At 36.7% G+C, this 15,936-nt stretch overlaps 1 protein-coding gene across 1 annotated transcript; it reads left to right on the top strand.

Annotated features, from left to right (window-relative positions):
- Positions 1–6,631: 6,631 nt before the first annotated feature.
- LOC129259351 (E3 ubiquitin-protein ligase TRIM71-like) lies at positions 6,632–14,882 on the top strand. Its single transcript, XM_064097971.1, has 2 exons — positions 6,632–7,554; positions 12,054–14,882. Exon 2 carries the CDS (start codon positions 12,069–12,071, stop codon positions 14,100–14,102), a length of 2,034 nt encoding a protein of 677 aa, XP_063954041.1. The 5' UTR covers positions 6,632–7,554; positions 12,054–12,068; the 3' UTR covers positions 14,103–14,882.
- Positions 14,883–15,936: the final 1,054 nt, after the last annotated feature.

The following is a 15,936-nucleotide window of genomic DNA, read 5'->3' as shown; positions in this document are numbered from 1 at the left end:
GGTTGAGATATGTGTCTCTTTCTCATGATTCATATATATATATATATATATATATAAAATATAGGCCTATGTGTGGGGGTGTAGGGGTGTGTGGGTGAGTTTGTTCGTTTTATATGATCGAGCGTCTTTGGAACGTTGATTCATGATTTTGCCCCCCCCCCCATCTGAAAAATGGATCGATGCCCCTGTGTATACATCATGCTCAATCAACAGATCACTATGTACATGTTCCAGATGATTTTTGTCATTTTTTCTTTCGTATGAGTTTAGAATAGGCTTACTTGTAACACAAATTGAATTTAAAAAAAAATTATATAAGTACAGTACACTACAACAATGAAGGAATTTCCAAGAACACCATGCATATCAATCACTCCCAAATGTCCTAACTTGTGATTTTAGTGGGGGTAATGTTGAAAGATCCCCATCCACAAGAACTTTTGTGTCATCATCCCCCCCAACCAAGAATACTGATCGACACCCATGGTTTCACTGATTGAATGCATTGGATATTCATTGCTGCAACTTATCTTTAATATAAGGAAGACATGTCATACACATATGTATGAAAATATGAAATAATTTTTATTTAATGTAATAACATAAGAAATGGGAAAGTGGGGACATGACATCATGAGTATTATATTCACGTCGCCTGTGCATAACTGTTTTCACAAAGTATTGCTAAACTTTCAAGTTTAAAGGAGAATGAAACCCTTGAAACCAGCTGAATCCATATAAAAGAGAAAAATCAAAGAAACATATTGTTGAAAGTTTGATGAAGATTGAATGATTAATAAGAAAGTTATGAGCATTTGAATATTGAGATCACTAATGCCATGTAGATCCTCCCATTGGCAATGCAACCAAGATCTGTGATGTCACACACGTACAACTCCCTCATTACTTTAGTACTTATTTCACTTATATTCTCACTTTTATAGAGTCTATCACAAGGTGAGCTGTTCTCTTTATGAGAGGACAAGTACAGAGGTTTCACAACATTATATCATTGATGAATCGTTTGTCATATGATTAGAATGAGCAAAAAGAGATGTTTTGGGGTATATTTTCAGTGTCCAAAAGGGGAGAGTTGTTCATCTGTGACATCATAGATCTTGGTCGCATTGCCAATGGGAGGATCTCCATAGCATTAGTGATCTCCGACATTCAAATGCTCATAACTCTTCTATTGCTAGTCCTATTTTACTCAAACTTTTGTTGAATCTTATTCTTTGATTGTTCTGCTTTCACAAAAGCTAACCTGCTCTAAGAGTTTCATTCTCCTTTAATAACTATGTTTTTAAACTTCAAAAACGTGCGATAAGAATTGTTAACCATTCGTCTTTTTATGATCATACAGAACCAATTTTTAAGTCTCAGAGGATTTTGAAATTTTATGACTTTTACAATTATGAGACTGCAATTTTTATGTATAAGTGTTATAAATATCTTTTACCTGAGCAGTCAATATGTAATTATTTTGTTTTAAATCGTAATGTACATAATTATACAACCAGGGGCAATAATGATTTTCATATACCTAAAGTAAGAACAAAATTATTTCAAAACTCAATTTTTTATAGGGGACCATTAATTTGGAATACTTTATCAGAGGAACTTAAGGATAGTTGCTCTCTTAATGTTTTTAGGAGAAATTGTAAATACCAAATCATCACTACTTATTCATTTTTTATGTAATTATTATTCTGATTGTTTGTTTGGGTTAGTTAGGTAATTCTTTCCCCTTTTCTACTTTAATTGTTCAAATAATGTATTATTTTATTTGGGTCGGCCGTACATAAGGTTAACTTCTTTTTGGCTGCTACCCTTTCAGTATAATACTTTATTTATGTCAATGTCTGATTTATTTCATGTTTGTACTATTTATATTGTTTTTATACTGAGAAAAATAAATTGAATTGAATTGAAAAAATTGAATTGAATTATTTTTTTCATATTTTGATGAAATTTCCAGTGTTTTGCTCAGTGAATTTTACTATATTTATTTAGGTATTATTATTTTCGGCCCGGAGTGCCCCTTTAAAATTGACATTAGTTTAATATTTCCAGTTCAGCTAGTATATGGGTATATATATATATATATATATAATAGCAGTTCGTGCAGTAAATGAAACAAAAAATCTTTCTTTTGTTAATACACAGTCATTGCATTTGTATGTTATATGTGATATCCTTTCACTTTTATCGATAATGTGAAACTATTTTTTTTAAATATGAATAAGATATCAACACAAACAATCAAGAAGGCATATAGAAATCAATTTTACAAATTATGAAAATTAAGCCTAGACTGTAAACACCATAAGATATCGTAAATATTAATTGAGGTTTATTACAGACTATAATATTTGTACAGTGCGTCCCAGAAAAAAACGAAACCGAGAAGTATTGATGATTTATCATAATCATTCCAATCATGAATCTCCTCTTTCACTTGCTATAACTCAAGAGATTCCTTATTCAAGCATGACTAAAGTAAGTAAAACAAAAATTAAGAAAGGATACCAAAGTGTCACTTGTCGGGGGGAGTATCAGAATTTACAAATATATCACATTTTTTTAAAATACCAATACCTTAATCACAGAAAGTGGTAAAGAAATAAACAACAAACGATTTGTTTATTTTAATAATGTTTGAATTTCAATATTTTACAAAAAAATGAAGGCGTTTTTCATACTAGCTCTGGGATTAATAGTCCTTTATGTTGACGATCAGCCATGCATAAAATCTTTTAAAACCCTAACCATATAGCGAGGGGTGGATTCAGGATTTTCCAAGGGGGCGCATTTTCCCCGAGGAAAATTTGACAAGCGAAAAAAAGGTCCTCGCTTTCAAATGGGGGAGCACACATGCTAGAACGGCACATTTACATTACAAATACAGATTATGCCTCTCAAAAGGGGGCACGGGCCGGATGTGCCCCCCCCCCCTGGATCCGCCAGTGAATATAGCTCCTGATAGCGATATGTGAAAATACATTTGTTAAATTTAAATTAACAAAATACAAGCATTTTTTTTTTGGAGACCGGACTTTGTCATTATTTTCTTTAAAATTTATGTTTTTAAGGTATCGAAGAGCAGATTTCTCTTGTGATTTTCTTTTCGAAATTAAGATACCCCCGACAAGTGACTTTTTTTGTCCTTTCTTCAATTTATTTTACTCTCTCATGTGTTAAAGGGAAGATTCTAAGCTTTGTATTTTGTATTTGTGATTAAGTTTTGATAAAATCATGGATGATTCTTGTTGCGTTTTCTTTTTGGGGGACTTAACTGTAGGCCCTATATGGTTTTGCATATGGTCCTAAGTCCGGGGGGGGGGTCGACCTAGATGTGCTGTCATATTTTTTCCTAATTGAATTATAGGGTTAAATAAACGACTTCAATCTCTCACTTTTACATTCCTCTTCCCCTTCTTTCTTCCCTTGTCTTCATCTCTTTTTTATTTTATTTTTTCCACTACTCTTAAAAATAAGAAGGGGAAATCGCTCCCGGCCCCCAAGACACCGCCAGTCCGCCACTGCACCCCACCCCCCAAAAAAAATAATATTGATAAATAAATAAGTAAATTAAAAATTAAAAAACGTCTATACAGAATAAAAATTACCCAGCATTTTTCAACTTATGTCAAACGATCTTTTTACAGTTCAACTTTGTCTTACTTCGATGCCAACTTCACATTTAACAACTCTCTGAGACCATTTTGTTGATAAGGGGGATATTCAATATTTAGTGACGGTATACACGAGCGAGGGGGCGAAGTGACCATGCAGCAACCCTTTCATTTCGATGAATTAGAACGACCTGGCGCGCACTCCAGTTATGATTATTGTGAAACTTTTTCAAACATGAATCCTGGAGCGAGGAATATACAGATTAGAGTGGACGGGGATGTGAGACTAAAAAAGAAAGCGGCGTAATAAGTCAATTAAAAGGTTGATGGAACTCAGTATGGCGTGTTTGATACATTTCTAAAAGGTCGAGAGCGAGCGAGATATTTTCGAATAAAAAAATATATAATTTTATGTTAGATTTTGACATAATATTCAACAAATAATACAATTTTTATTATTTTTAATTTCACTCTTTTTTATTCTGTCGTGGTCCTTATTTGAGGTAGGGCAGTGCCCCCTGAGCCCCCATGTGTAAGACTGTTACTGAAAACTTCAAACTAATATCGATGTACACCCAATTAAAAAGAGTCCATTTGTGAATAATGCTTCCATGTCTAATGATTTTGAACTTTATGATTACAAGTATTTTAAGTATTCAAATAGGCACCCATGTATAATAAAGCACTAAACTTTGAAATGCATCGAAAATTCCGAGTGGCATAAACATATGCAGCAATGCCAGGAAAGAGGGGACAACCCCCCCCTCCCCCCCCCCCCCGAATTCTTTGAGCTTGATTTAATTTCAGTTTTTCTATCTTGAGTCAACACCAGACCAAAATATGGAAATATAGACCCCCCAAAAAATGTGTATAATTTCTATGGATAAGGAGTCTATTTTGTTGGCATAGACAATTTCCATTACTTTTTTCGCGTCATTTTTAATCGGATTGGGGCGATGGCTTTTGGTGCATCTCACCCCATCGAATATCGCATTGGCATGTTTCTTTCCTCAAAGTACCATTAGTCATGGTAATAACAATATTTATACAGTGCGTATCAAAAAAAAGTTTACACTTTGAAAAAACCCTGGGAATTAAAAAATATACAACATGTGGGTAATTTTTTGACATATAATTTTGGGTTTGGGTCTCATCTATCTAATGAAAGTAAAAGTTTTCACAGAATGTTACACTTGAGTGAGCACTGTCCATTTTTTTAAAGCTCGCAGAAATCTGTTTGCGCAGAAATGTTCGTTTTCACGCTGTGTCAAGGGGAAAGGGTGAAATCAAACTTACCCTGCGAAAAATTTCTCATACATTTCCCTTGCACTTTTAGTCAATTGAAATAAAACGGATACATTCAAGCATTTTGCAACAATTTTGCCATCCAAATTGAAATTTCAACACGTAGTAAGCACAACCTTTACCCTCTTTGTGCCAGCTGGATCTGAGGACATAACTGAATCTGAACAAAAGTTTTTATCAGATATCTCCAGCATTTTTTCACTAAGTTTTTATCATTTAAAGTAGGTTTACATTTCATTTTTCATTTAATACTTGCTTCTCCACACTTTTCCCAAGCTTGACAATGATTAACAAAATGAAAATCAAGCCTAAGCCATTTCATATAAATCACAGCTCAGTGTAAAGCAAATATCGTCACGATGGCCTCCGTGTGTTGGGGAGTAGGGTAGGGTGCAATGCACTCTTCGAAGTGTTTTGGGCAAGGAAACAAGGTAAAAAAGGTAAAAGATATCTTCAAATCAATTTTACTAGCTAAATTCCATGTGTTCTTCATGATTAAGGTCTACTTTTATTCGCATAACTATTTCAAAGTTCTGCGCAAATCATTTTTCACTAACTTTTCAAAAGTAAGTGGTGCTCACTCAAGCGGAAATATTTTTCGACATTTATATCGTCATTTGCTTAAATGGATCTGTACCAATGTTAAAATGTGGAAAAATCTTCAGGATATTACAAATGTAAATTTTACAGCATTTTTTCAAAGTGTAAATTTTTTTTGATACGCACTGTGTATATATGAGGCGCCGATTATATTCAATGGCGCACTATACCCGGCTGTAGCTCCAGCTGGTATACAGGCGCTTGGAGCATTCAAGGACTAAATCCTGCCGGGTACCCATTAACACCACCTGGGTTGAGTGCAGCACAATGTGGATAAATTTCTTGAAGGAAAACACGCCGTGACTGAGATTCGAACCCAGGCCCCTCTCATTGAAAAACGAGAGTCATAACCACTTGACCATGACGCCCCCATTGCCACATATACAACAACATTCCAGCTCTTATCAGTGGCGTAATGAGCCAAACAAATTTACGGGGGCCAGATATGGCGTATCAGGCAAAATTTAAAAGAAAAATGCGAGCGAATCGAGCGACCATATTTTTTTTAAATCCAATTTTGTGATAGATGTTGACATAATATTCTGAAAATAATATTTAAATTTCACCCTTCATTCTGTCCATGCAGTTCTCTTTATTTGTCTTGATCATGATGAAAAATCGGGCTCTTATTAAGTGTTTATCTTCTTTCTTTTTTTTACACAAAGGTACTTGGAGCTTAAAAGTTTTCCTTCAATCTTTTCTGAAAATTTAATTGGATTTTAGTAGATGGCTTTAAAGAATGGATCTGCCGAAATGGGAACTTGAGTTTAATTGATTTATCAAGATCATTATTCTGCTAATCTGATCTAAATGGATGAAAGCTTCGTGAGGTTGGGCGGCAAGTGGGAGATCTCTTTTATTAAGGATGTTCTAACTTACGTCAATGAAATCTCCTCATTGAATTTTAATCTAGCTCAAGTTGCCCCCTTTTCAGGACCTTTGTGTATATATAACAGCGATCGATATAATTCCCTAAAATGATGGGCTTATAAGATAGGTCTAATACGTGTAAATGTTACAGGCACGAGTAAGAAATGATGATGAAAAAAATAAATTATCAGCATTTGATATAGGAATCATACAACACTGAATGGGAAGTTAATTCAAGCCCGGCCATAATTTTTGGATTTATGAGAAATTATTTTTCAGTTTTCACCAGGCACCAGGCTCTTTAATTTTGCAACAATATTCGATGCATCTATATTGCCTCACATTGAAAGCCCAAATCCGTGTTTATGTTTAGGCGTATATCAAGTCATCAGAGTTGCCATAACTTTTTAATAGAGGATAAAAATGATAAAGGTAGGCAATGTGTTTCTGATTAGAAATGTGCCATCGGTGCAAAGTCTCTCTCATCTAATCAGTGAACGAAAACTTGGTGTGAAAACAAATATTGATTGATTATGCTCATTTGAATATGCACAGTCAAGGTTGAATTTGCTTGGACTACGACTATACAACTAGCAGTGTACTGTTGGCATGCACACGCCCCACCGAACTGCACTGCATGCACGGACGCAACGGAGAAAATAGATTTCAAACGACTTCCCATTGAATTGGTCATAATAGTACTTCTAATACCACTAGGACGCGAAGGTGACGCAGGCAATTTCGTAGGATAAAAGAAATGGAGGATGATATATAGGTGTACCTTATCTTGAAAGGACATTTCTATTGCGGATAGCCACCGAACAAAGGGGGATTTCAAGTGGGTGTGACTCAAGATGTAATAATTGGAAGCAAGCGAAAACAGGAACAGAATATAATATTCAGCGCGTGTATACTACCAGCTAGAGAGAGAGCACTGCGATCAACAGTCATTCATGTTCCAGTTGGTGCGACAAGTGAATATACCGACTTTTTTAGAAGAGATGTTACTTGGAGGAATATAAGTCCTTAAATAAGATGCCTCATTGACTGAACTTCCTTTGACGATTTGCAGTACACTGTGACTTGAATATATTTTGGAGAATCATAATAATGTTCTGACCGACTCTAACTATTAAACTAAAGCGTAAGTACCAAAGGGGTACCAATATTATTTTATTTTATTTAAAATGCATGTCTATAAAATTTTAATCAGAGAGAGAGACATTGAAGTTTAAGGCGGTCTACGCCGAAATAATGTGAATCACTCGGGGAATCACTGTATTCAAAATAATTGACCTTCAGACCTTTCAAATATTTGATTATTTTGATGTCTACTGATCGATGGGATAAACTGCAACATTTTGACAGTGAAAATTTATAAATGATTTTAAAGTAGGCTTGCAGGAGTGGAAGAAGGTTAGCAATCATGCTTTATTCGAACACCATGCATTACTCAGTCTGAGTCCTCTGGGATACGATAGATTTGTTATTGTTCGAAATAAATAGGCTAATGTCATTATGAGACATACAATCATGGAGAACTGGAAAATGACAAAAGAGTTGTTTCCTTGGGACGGCAAGTTATTGATCCGACATTGTTCATTAATTTAATATCCTTGGTTGGATCAGAATAATGCACAAAGGGTACTCGGGGACTACGTAGTGGTAAATGCAAAGCGGGATGCAAAGGCAAATTTTAATAACATGAGCAAAGGATTTTGCAGCAAATAATTTCCCATAATAATAGTACCTTATTGGATAAACATGCTCTTATTTTTATTTGTCAATTTCTTAAATGTCAGCTATATAGTCTCTTTGGCATGAACCTGAAATGGAAATCAAACCCACATGGAAAGATTCTTTCCAAAATGTATTAGAAATAAGATGCAGTTTTATGGGTATACAAAAGTCTTTAAAGTTGTAATAACTATTTTCTTATTAGGTAGGCCTATACATAAGTATGGGGATTTCAAATTGGCCACAGATGTAAGGACTTTGAATACACATAATAAATAAAACATCTTTTGTAATATTTTTCTCAAAATAATACTCTTTTACGACATGTTAGAATATGCTGTCATTGATATAGTACTTCCCAGAGGGAAAGGCTACCTGAGAGACAATTGAAATATCCTGATAATTTTATCATAATGGCATATATGGGATGTCGTCTTTACCATAATTATTTGTTATACTATTCATGGACCTAGGTCCAATACCCCCACTAAAATGTCAATGTCAGAGTTAGACCTTATACGGTGATTTCCTTTTTTAAGTCAAGACTTTCTTATTCCTGGTCTGATTTCTTTCAAATTTTTACCAATCTGTTGTTTTGATTTCACACAATTTTATCATCAAAATTACAAATGTTGAATCCCGCAGTTGATTAATATACAATTGTGTTTTTGAAAAGGTCATAGGCGAATCAAAGTATTGATCTTTTTTAAATTAAAATATAAATTGGGACATATTTTTACATAATATCCAGAAAATGTTATCATATTTATTATTTAATAATTTTCCCTTCCTCGTATCTCTTTTGATCCCTTTTTTTTTGGTTCGCTGATTTTTTTTTTCTTTAGGGGGTGGGATTGAGTCCAGTCACCATGGCCCCTTCCCCTATATACGCCACTGTTTGCGACTATACGGACTAAGCATTCATCGGCGATATCCTTTTCATTACGGTGGAGCAACTTGTTCTGGACGAAATGGTACGCCAATAGAGCAAAGTTGCAAATGGATGGGGAGTTGATAAGTCTTTTCAAACGTTTTACATCACGGCGTACTTTTGCAACGAACCCTTTTTTAAAGAATAAGAACATCTATTCACGCGTAGTTTAGGAAACTTTACATGCTGCATATTCATGAGCTTCTACGGAACTTGTACTGAATCTCTTAAGGTTTGTCCTTTTCCATATGAGCTTTAAATTTGAACCAAACCTTCGACGATTCGACCCTTTTGCTTTGATTTAATAACTCTTATTTTGCATTTACGTGTTTAATTTGAAGGGGTGTGGTGATCACTGGTGAATGGGCCTACAATGTCGCAAAGCTCTTGTAGAAAGGTCTCCAATTTTGTCGTTGTTTAGACTTAAGCGATGCAGGGGTGCAGTAATGTGATAGTGTCAGATGGATTGCCGCCAGCGGTATGCAATTACAATTTCAAGGGTAACTCAATTCCTAGACAATGATGCCGTCTCTGGAATACCCCCATGGTTTTCCACGAGGGCAACCGTGCTTTATCCAATTTACCAGTTGCCATAGAAACATGAAGCTAGTTGCTACCTTCTCATAGCAACGTAAACGAGCCGGATCAGGCGAATACTAAAATGAATACAAACTCCAACGAAGCTCAGTTTTCGTTCCGCGTGATATCAATAGTAAGGGTTGTTCTGTTCCTTTTGTCAATATTTATTTAGCTCCATGGGGGAACTATACCTAGGGGGCTTTTAAAACACAAGTGGCAATATGCCTGGCGATTAATTCTGTTATTGTGGAAGCCCATTAAACAATATGGACGTACAACATTCATGTGTGTATAGGCCTACATACAATTCCAAAACGAATGTTAAGATTCTTCTTGTAGATTGCTCCCATATATATGCTTAATGCTTATGGTGTAATATGACCGATCGATCAGGTTGTACAGTGCAAGCGATTATGACATGCGACGGCTACATGTACTTTTCTTTCAAATGGTATATCTGAAATTCTTTCGATATGAATTCTGGCTTCATCAACAACACTGAATTATGACTCGATGACCACTATGGTTTTGTTATAAAATCAGCGATATATTTCATTCAATAAAAGGGAAAACAGTATGAAATTCAATGCATTATCAGCTTTTACACTTAATCATTCTTTACCATCGATCTGCATTGCATTCTTTTCACATTTAGACCCTTCCGTCAAAATGTTATCTGTCCATGCATCTCAGTCATATCGAATTGAAGAGTAAGATATTCAGATATCCATGCACTATACGTGTCCGTCTTTGCACTGTATGTACACTCGGCAAAAAAAGTTCTTGGACACTTATAAAAGTTAAAATATTCCATATAGATATTTGATTATAATCAAATTATTGTATGTCAACATGACCAGACAATATTCCTCTTCAAGTATGACATGACATTTTCATGTGAACAGTCATGCATGGTTGGTTAAATGCTTTAAACAATAGCAATGTCAGTAAAAGAAAATTGCAAGAAATTGACCATTCAAATGCTAATGATCATGGCCATCCTGTAGGCATACATTCAACAATTTCAACAGGTAGTTATCATTTGAATTGAATGCTTAGGGATGCATCATGAGATGCATAATGAGATGGATCATTTGGACACTCACTTTCAAGATGAAGCTTTCATTGCAAGAGCAATAGGAATGTTACAGTCTGGGCAGTCATTTAGACAAGTGGCTCGATATTTCCAAGTTTCACCAACAACGATTTCAAATTTGAACAAGCAGTATTTCGCTGATGAAGTTAGAGACCGCCCTAGGAGTGGTCGACCTAGGGCCACCACCCCTGCAGAAGATAGGAGGATAAGGATACTTTTCTGTTGCTTATGCCAAGATACTGAAATTTGACATTTTTTTCATCGACTAAATTTGAGTTAAAATTCCAGTGGAATAGTGATGCATCCAAGGCTGAATAACTTTCTCTTCCCTTTAAGAGTGGTATTTGACTTAAAGTTTGCTTTTATCGTTTAATGGATATTTATGCCACACAAACTTTCACAACTGAAAGAATGACTGATCGTTTTCTTGCAATTTTCTTTTACTGACATTGCTATTGTTTAATGTCTGTAACCAGCCATGCACTGACTGATCCATTTCTTGCAATTTTCTTTTACTGACATTGCTATTGTTTAAAGCATTTAACCACCCATGCATGACTGTTCACATGAAAATGTCATGTCATACTGGAAGAGGAATATTGTCTGGTCATGTTGACATTCAATAATTTGCCTTTAATAAAATATCTATATGAAATATTTTAACTTTTATAAGTGTCCAAGAACTTTTTTTGCTGAGTGTATTATTAATTCACACGCAGCCCCCACCCCTTCCCGTTTTACAAGAATCTATCATTTGAATATAAGGCCAATCAATGGGCCAATCGGTAATTGATGGGCGGGCGAATTTCTTTATTTTCTGTCAGTACACCGGAAACTAATTGTTGTATTGAAATGTTAAGGGAGGAGTGGGTCACCTTCGCCCAAAAAATCAATTTCCAAATAGACTGAGAGCCTGAGACAGATGAGCATGCGAAGTAGAATATGTCAGCATGCAGGGGAATCGATAATCATTATCAGGCCAAACTATCTGTTTCTTTTCTTCTGATTTCTTGTTTTACGTCAATTCATTTGAAACAGAACAATTGAACACAGGATATACATGAACATTGTTTGTGGTAATAACAATATGGTGGGGCGTAGCACATCATGCAAGTTTCTTGACGCTATTTCCGTCTCAAGTATAGGGTTTGGAGAACCGGCTAAAGAATGAATGGCTTCAAAGAGACAATGGAAACTCGAAATTGATTATCAATCAGATTTGATATTGGCTTTTGGTAATGATAATGAAATTGATATCTCTAGACTAAACAATGTTTTATTTCTATTTCTTTGTTTACAGGCTACATTATCCAAAATGGCGACTGACCAACAAGATGGCGATCCTAGTCCTGAGACGGACATCCACAGTGTACAGTTCATGGAAGAGTTTACCACCTGCCCGATATGTGAACGTGAATACGAAGACCCACGGATGCTGTCTTGTTTACATACCTACTGCAGGAGCTGCATTGAGAAGAAGCAAAAGCAAAATGGTGGGAATTTCTCTTGTGAATTGTGTAAGGACGGGACGGTTGTAAAAACGTCAGCGGTCAACTTGGCGATTAATACGATGGTTGCCAAAATGAAGTCGATGTTGACGGGAGACCAAGTTGAGTCGAGCACGGAATCCGAATCGGATACAAGTATTGCAGAAAAGACATGTACTTCCTGTGAGAAAGGTAATGTCGCGACGTGCCGATGCCAAGACTGTCGAGAGTTTATGTGTAAGGCTTGCAAGAGGGCGCATAATAATGTCAAGATCTTACGTGATCACACGGTAGTGACTATGGAGGAATGGCAGAAGATGAAGGAGAAAGATCCTCATCTTGACGATACAAACACAGTCAACAAACTATGCCTCGAACACAAAGAGCCCATATCTTTATTCTGCGAGAAATGTTCACAGTTGGCATGCAGTGATTGCGTTGTTCTGTACCACAAAGGGGAGAAGCACCGATGTGTTGCTATCGAGGAAGCTGCTGCTTCGAGGAAGCAAGAACTGGAGGCTTCAATCCGCAAGACGCAACAGACTGCAGCTAAGTTCCGTGGAGCGTGGGAAATTCTTGAGAAGACACGAAATGAGTTGAAGGGCAGCGCAGAACAGCTTCGTACTGAGATCAGAGAGGCAATCAAGAATGAGAAAGACGACTTGGAGGTTCGTGAGGAACGGTACATAGGAAATGTAGATTCTGTTGTCAAAAAGAACGATGATAAAATCGAAGAACACATCGATAAAATTGAAATGGGCTTAGAAAAGTTGGCAACAGCTTTTGAGCTCGGAGAGAGTGTTCTTGACTTTGGAGACGAGTATCATTTATTGTCATTAGATCATGCAGTGCGAACAAGGCTTGCGAACTTACAGAAGCTTCAACCAAGGCTTCCTTCAGAGGACCTGAGCATCATTGATATAGCCGAAATCACAGGAGAAGATGCAGCAGATGAAAGTGATGAAATGGACGGACTAAAGAGTGAATCGACTGAATCAGAGCAGGAAATCAGTGAGGACACGACACCAGTGTGGGAGCTTGCATCTACAATTGGGGCTCCAGGTTCCAAAGAGGGGCAGTTTGATTGGTGTAGAGGCGTCTCGGTATCTTTAGATGGGCACACTATTGTCGCCGACTGGGGAAATGATCGCGTGCAGGTGCTAGACAAAGATGGGAAATTCGTATGCCTGTTAAACTCGGACAAGAAACCTGATGGGAAGCTTTCGATGCCTCAAGATGTGGCATGTCTTCCTGATGGTCGATTCGTTGCTGTTGATAAATCAAAGTTTGTCCGCATATATGACCCTCAGGGACGCTTCTATCTTCGTTTCGAGACATCAAGCAAAGACGAAGAAGTAAAAATGTTGGACGTCGAACTAGCATGCGTCACCGTAGACCGTCGGAACCGAATCCTTGTTGGTGACTGTAAGCGTAACGTCATCACGTTCCATTACGCCGACGGCACCCTTTTGAAGACACTCCCTGTTGTTGGTCCCAGTCACATTGCAACCGATCATCGAGATCGCATCGTTGTCAGCTGTCCCAGGAAGCAAAAAATCAGAATCATGACAAAGGAAGGTAAACTCCTTTTGGCTATCGATTCATACGGTGAAACTGGAAAGTTGAAGCCAAGCGGGGTTTGCTGTGATGCCGAGAACAACATATTTGTTGTCCACAAAGAACGTGGAAGTGAGAAAGGTGTTCACATGTACACCGATCGGGGGCAGTATGTAGCGTGTGTGGCTACAGCTTTCAGGGAGCCATTCGACGTGTGCCTATCACCTGAAGGACATGTTGTTGTTTCTGATGAGGATACCATCAAAGTGTTCCGCAAGAAACCCAAAGGTTCATCTTCGGATTGACCGGCCGATCAGATTCTGTAAAGACTATAGTTTATCGAATTTTTTTATCAAGAAAACATGTCGAGGTGATTTATGATTGAATTGGTGAGCAGTGGTTGATCAAATTTTCAACCTTTTGTACACTTTCTTCACCAAAACTTTCTGCATTTTTTGAAATATTGGTGTCTAATGATCAATGTGTTAAAGACGAATTATTTTATTTTTATTTTTAAGAGCGTCCACCCACCAAAAATCAACAAAATTTGCCTTGAGATTTTTTTTTTAATTCGCTTATATAGGCCAATACAAGAGAATGCTGCGAACTTTGGGAGAATTTGTCACAATCAATAATCACTTACCGAACTGGCAACTCCAATTTTGTATAGATAATAATTTTGAAAATATTCCATCCTTTTCCCGATCTATTTCAAACTTTTACAATTTTTCCCCCAGTTCTTACGTTCCCCTCAAATCATTATTGAAGACTTGAAGTATCACAATGGTGTGATAATGCACATTTAATATTTGATTGTAGAAGACTATACAGACCTAATCCAAGGCATCGGTAACCTGATATCATCATCTGCTGACGTCGATTCGGGAACTAATTTTTTTCAATTTTATACATTCTGACCAATATTTTTGATTATTTCTTTTAATTTGGTAAATCGGTCATATTCACCACAGGGGTGCAGGGTTTTTTCACCTACGATAAAAGCTAACTCTGCTTTGGAGGCATTAAATCAGACTAAAAATCTTGGACTTGTATTTTTTTCAGAGTCTTGCTTCAATTTTTAAATTAAAAAAAATGAAAACTTAGAAAAATAGTGCAAGGCGTGACTCCAACCTGCGTCAATGATTTTGACTGCAGTTATCACATTTACCGCATCGTTTTACCATAGCTCTATGGTTTTACCGATCGCACCACTACTGATCGATGCGTTGGAAACTACGCTAATTCTGTTTCCTTAACCATGAGCAGGGGCGTCGATCCATTTTTCAGATTGGGGGGGCGAAATCATTAACGTTCCAAAGGCGCTCGATCGTACAAAACACCCACACACACACACACACACACACACACACATACATATATATATATATATATCATATATACACACACACACATATATATATATATATATATATATATATATGTATATATCTATATATATGTATGACTCATGAGACACAGACACGTATCTCACTACACAGATAGTACGAGTGCCGAGAGTGAGCTCAAATTTCTTTATATTCTGAGCTGAAAACTTGATATTCTAAGCATTTTTGGTACCAATGATTAAGATTTGTATCTAAAAGAGAATAGATGCGAGCGCGAAGCGCGAGCTAAAAAATTTGATATTTCGATCTGAAAAAATGACAGTTTACTGGACGTTTTTGATAAAGAACAAGCTATATATCCAAGAAAAGATGATTGCAAATTGAAGCAGTTCTTTTGAGGCTTAGAACTGAAAATGGGACATTTACATTCACCAATTTAATCATGAAAAGTATGGGTTTTTGCTACAGAAATGATGCGAGCGCGAAGCGCGAGCTGAAAATTTTTATATTCCAATCTGAAAAGCGGACATTTTGAGCACGATTTTAAATAAAGAACGAGTTGTGTATCTCAATCTCGCTTGCTGAACATTACAATCTTGTTTTTTTTTAATGCATATCCGGAATTATTGGGGGGGGGCAAAATGATATGTTTGCCCCCCCAATATTTTCATTGGTGGGGCGATCGCCCCCCCCCCCTGCCCCCCCCCCCCCCCCAGGATCGACGCCTCTGACCATGAGCATGATGAGGGTGTGGTCTAAATAAACCCATTTGGGGTTTACGCGTACGGGATGA

Source organism: Lytechinus pictus, chromosome 1, assembly GCF_037042905.1.
Source record: "Lytechinus pictus isolate F3 Inbred chromosome 1, Lp3.0, whole genome shotgun sequence".
Classification (NCBI taxonomy): Eukaryota; Metazoa; Echinodermata; class Echinoidea; order Temnopleuroida; family Toxopneustidae; genus Lytechinus; species Lytechinus pictus.
This window is presented reverse-complemented; position numbering and strand designations above follow the sequence as displayed.

What these genes read in the sequence shown, in the direction of transcription:
- LOC129259351 (XM_064097971.1), top strand. Translation starts at nt 12,069, where the DNA reads ATGGCGACTGACCAACAAGATGGCGATCCTAGTCCTGAGACGGACATC.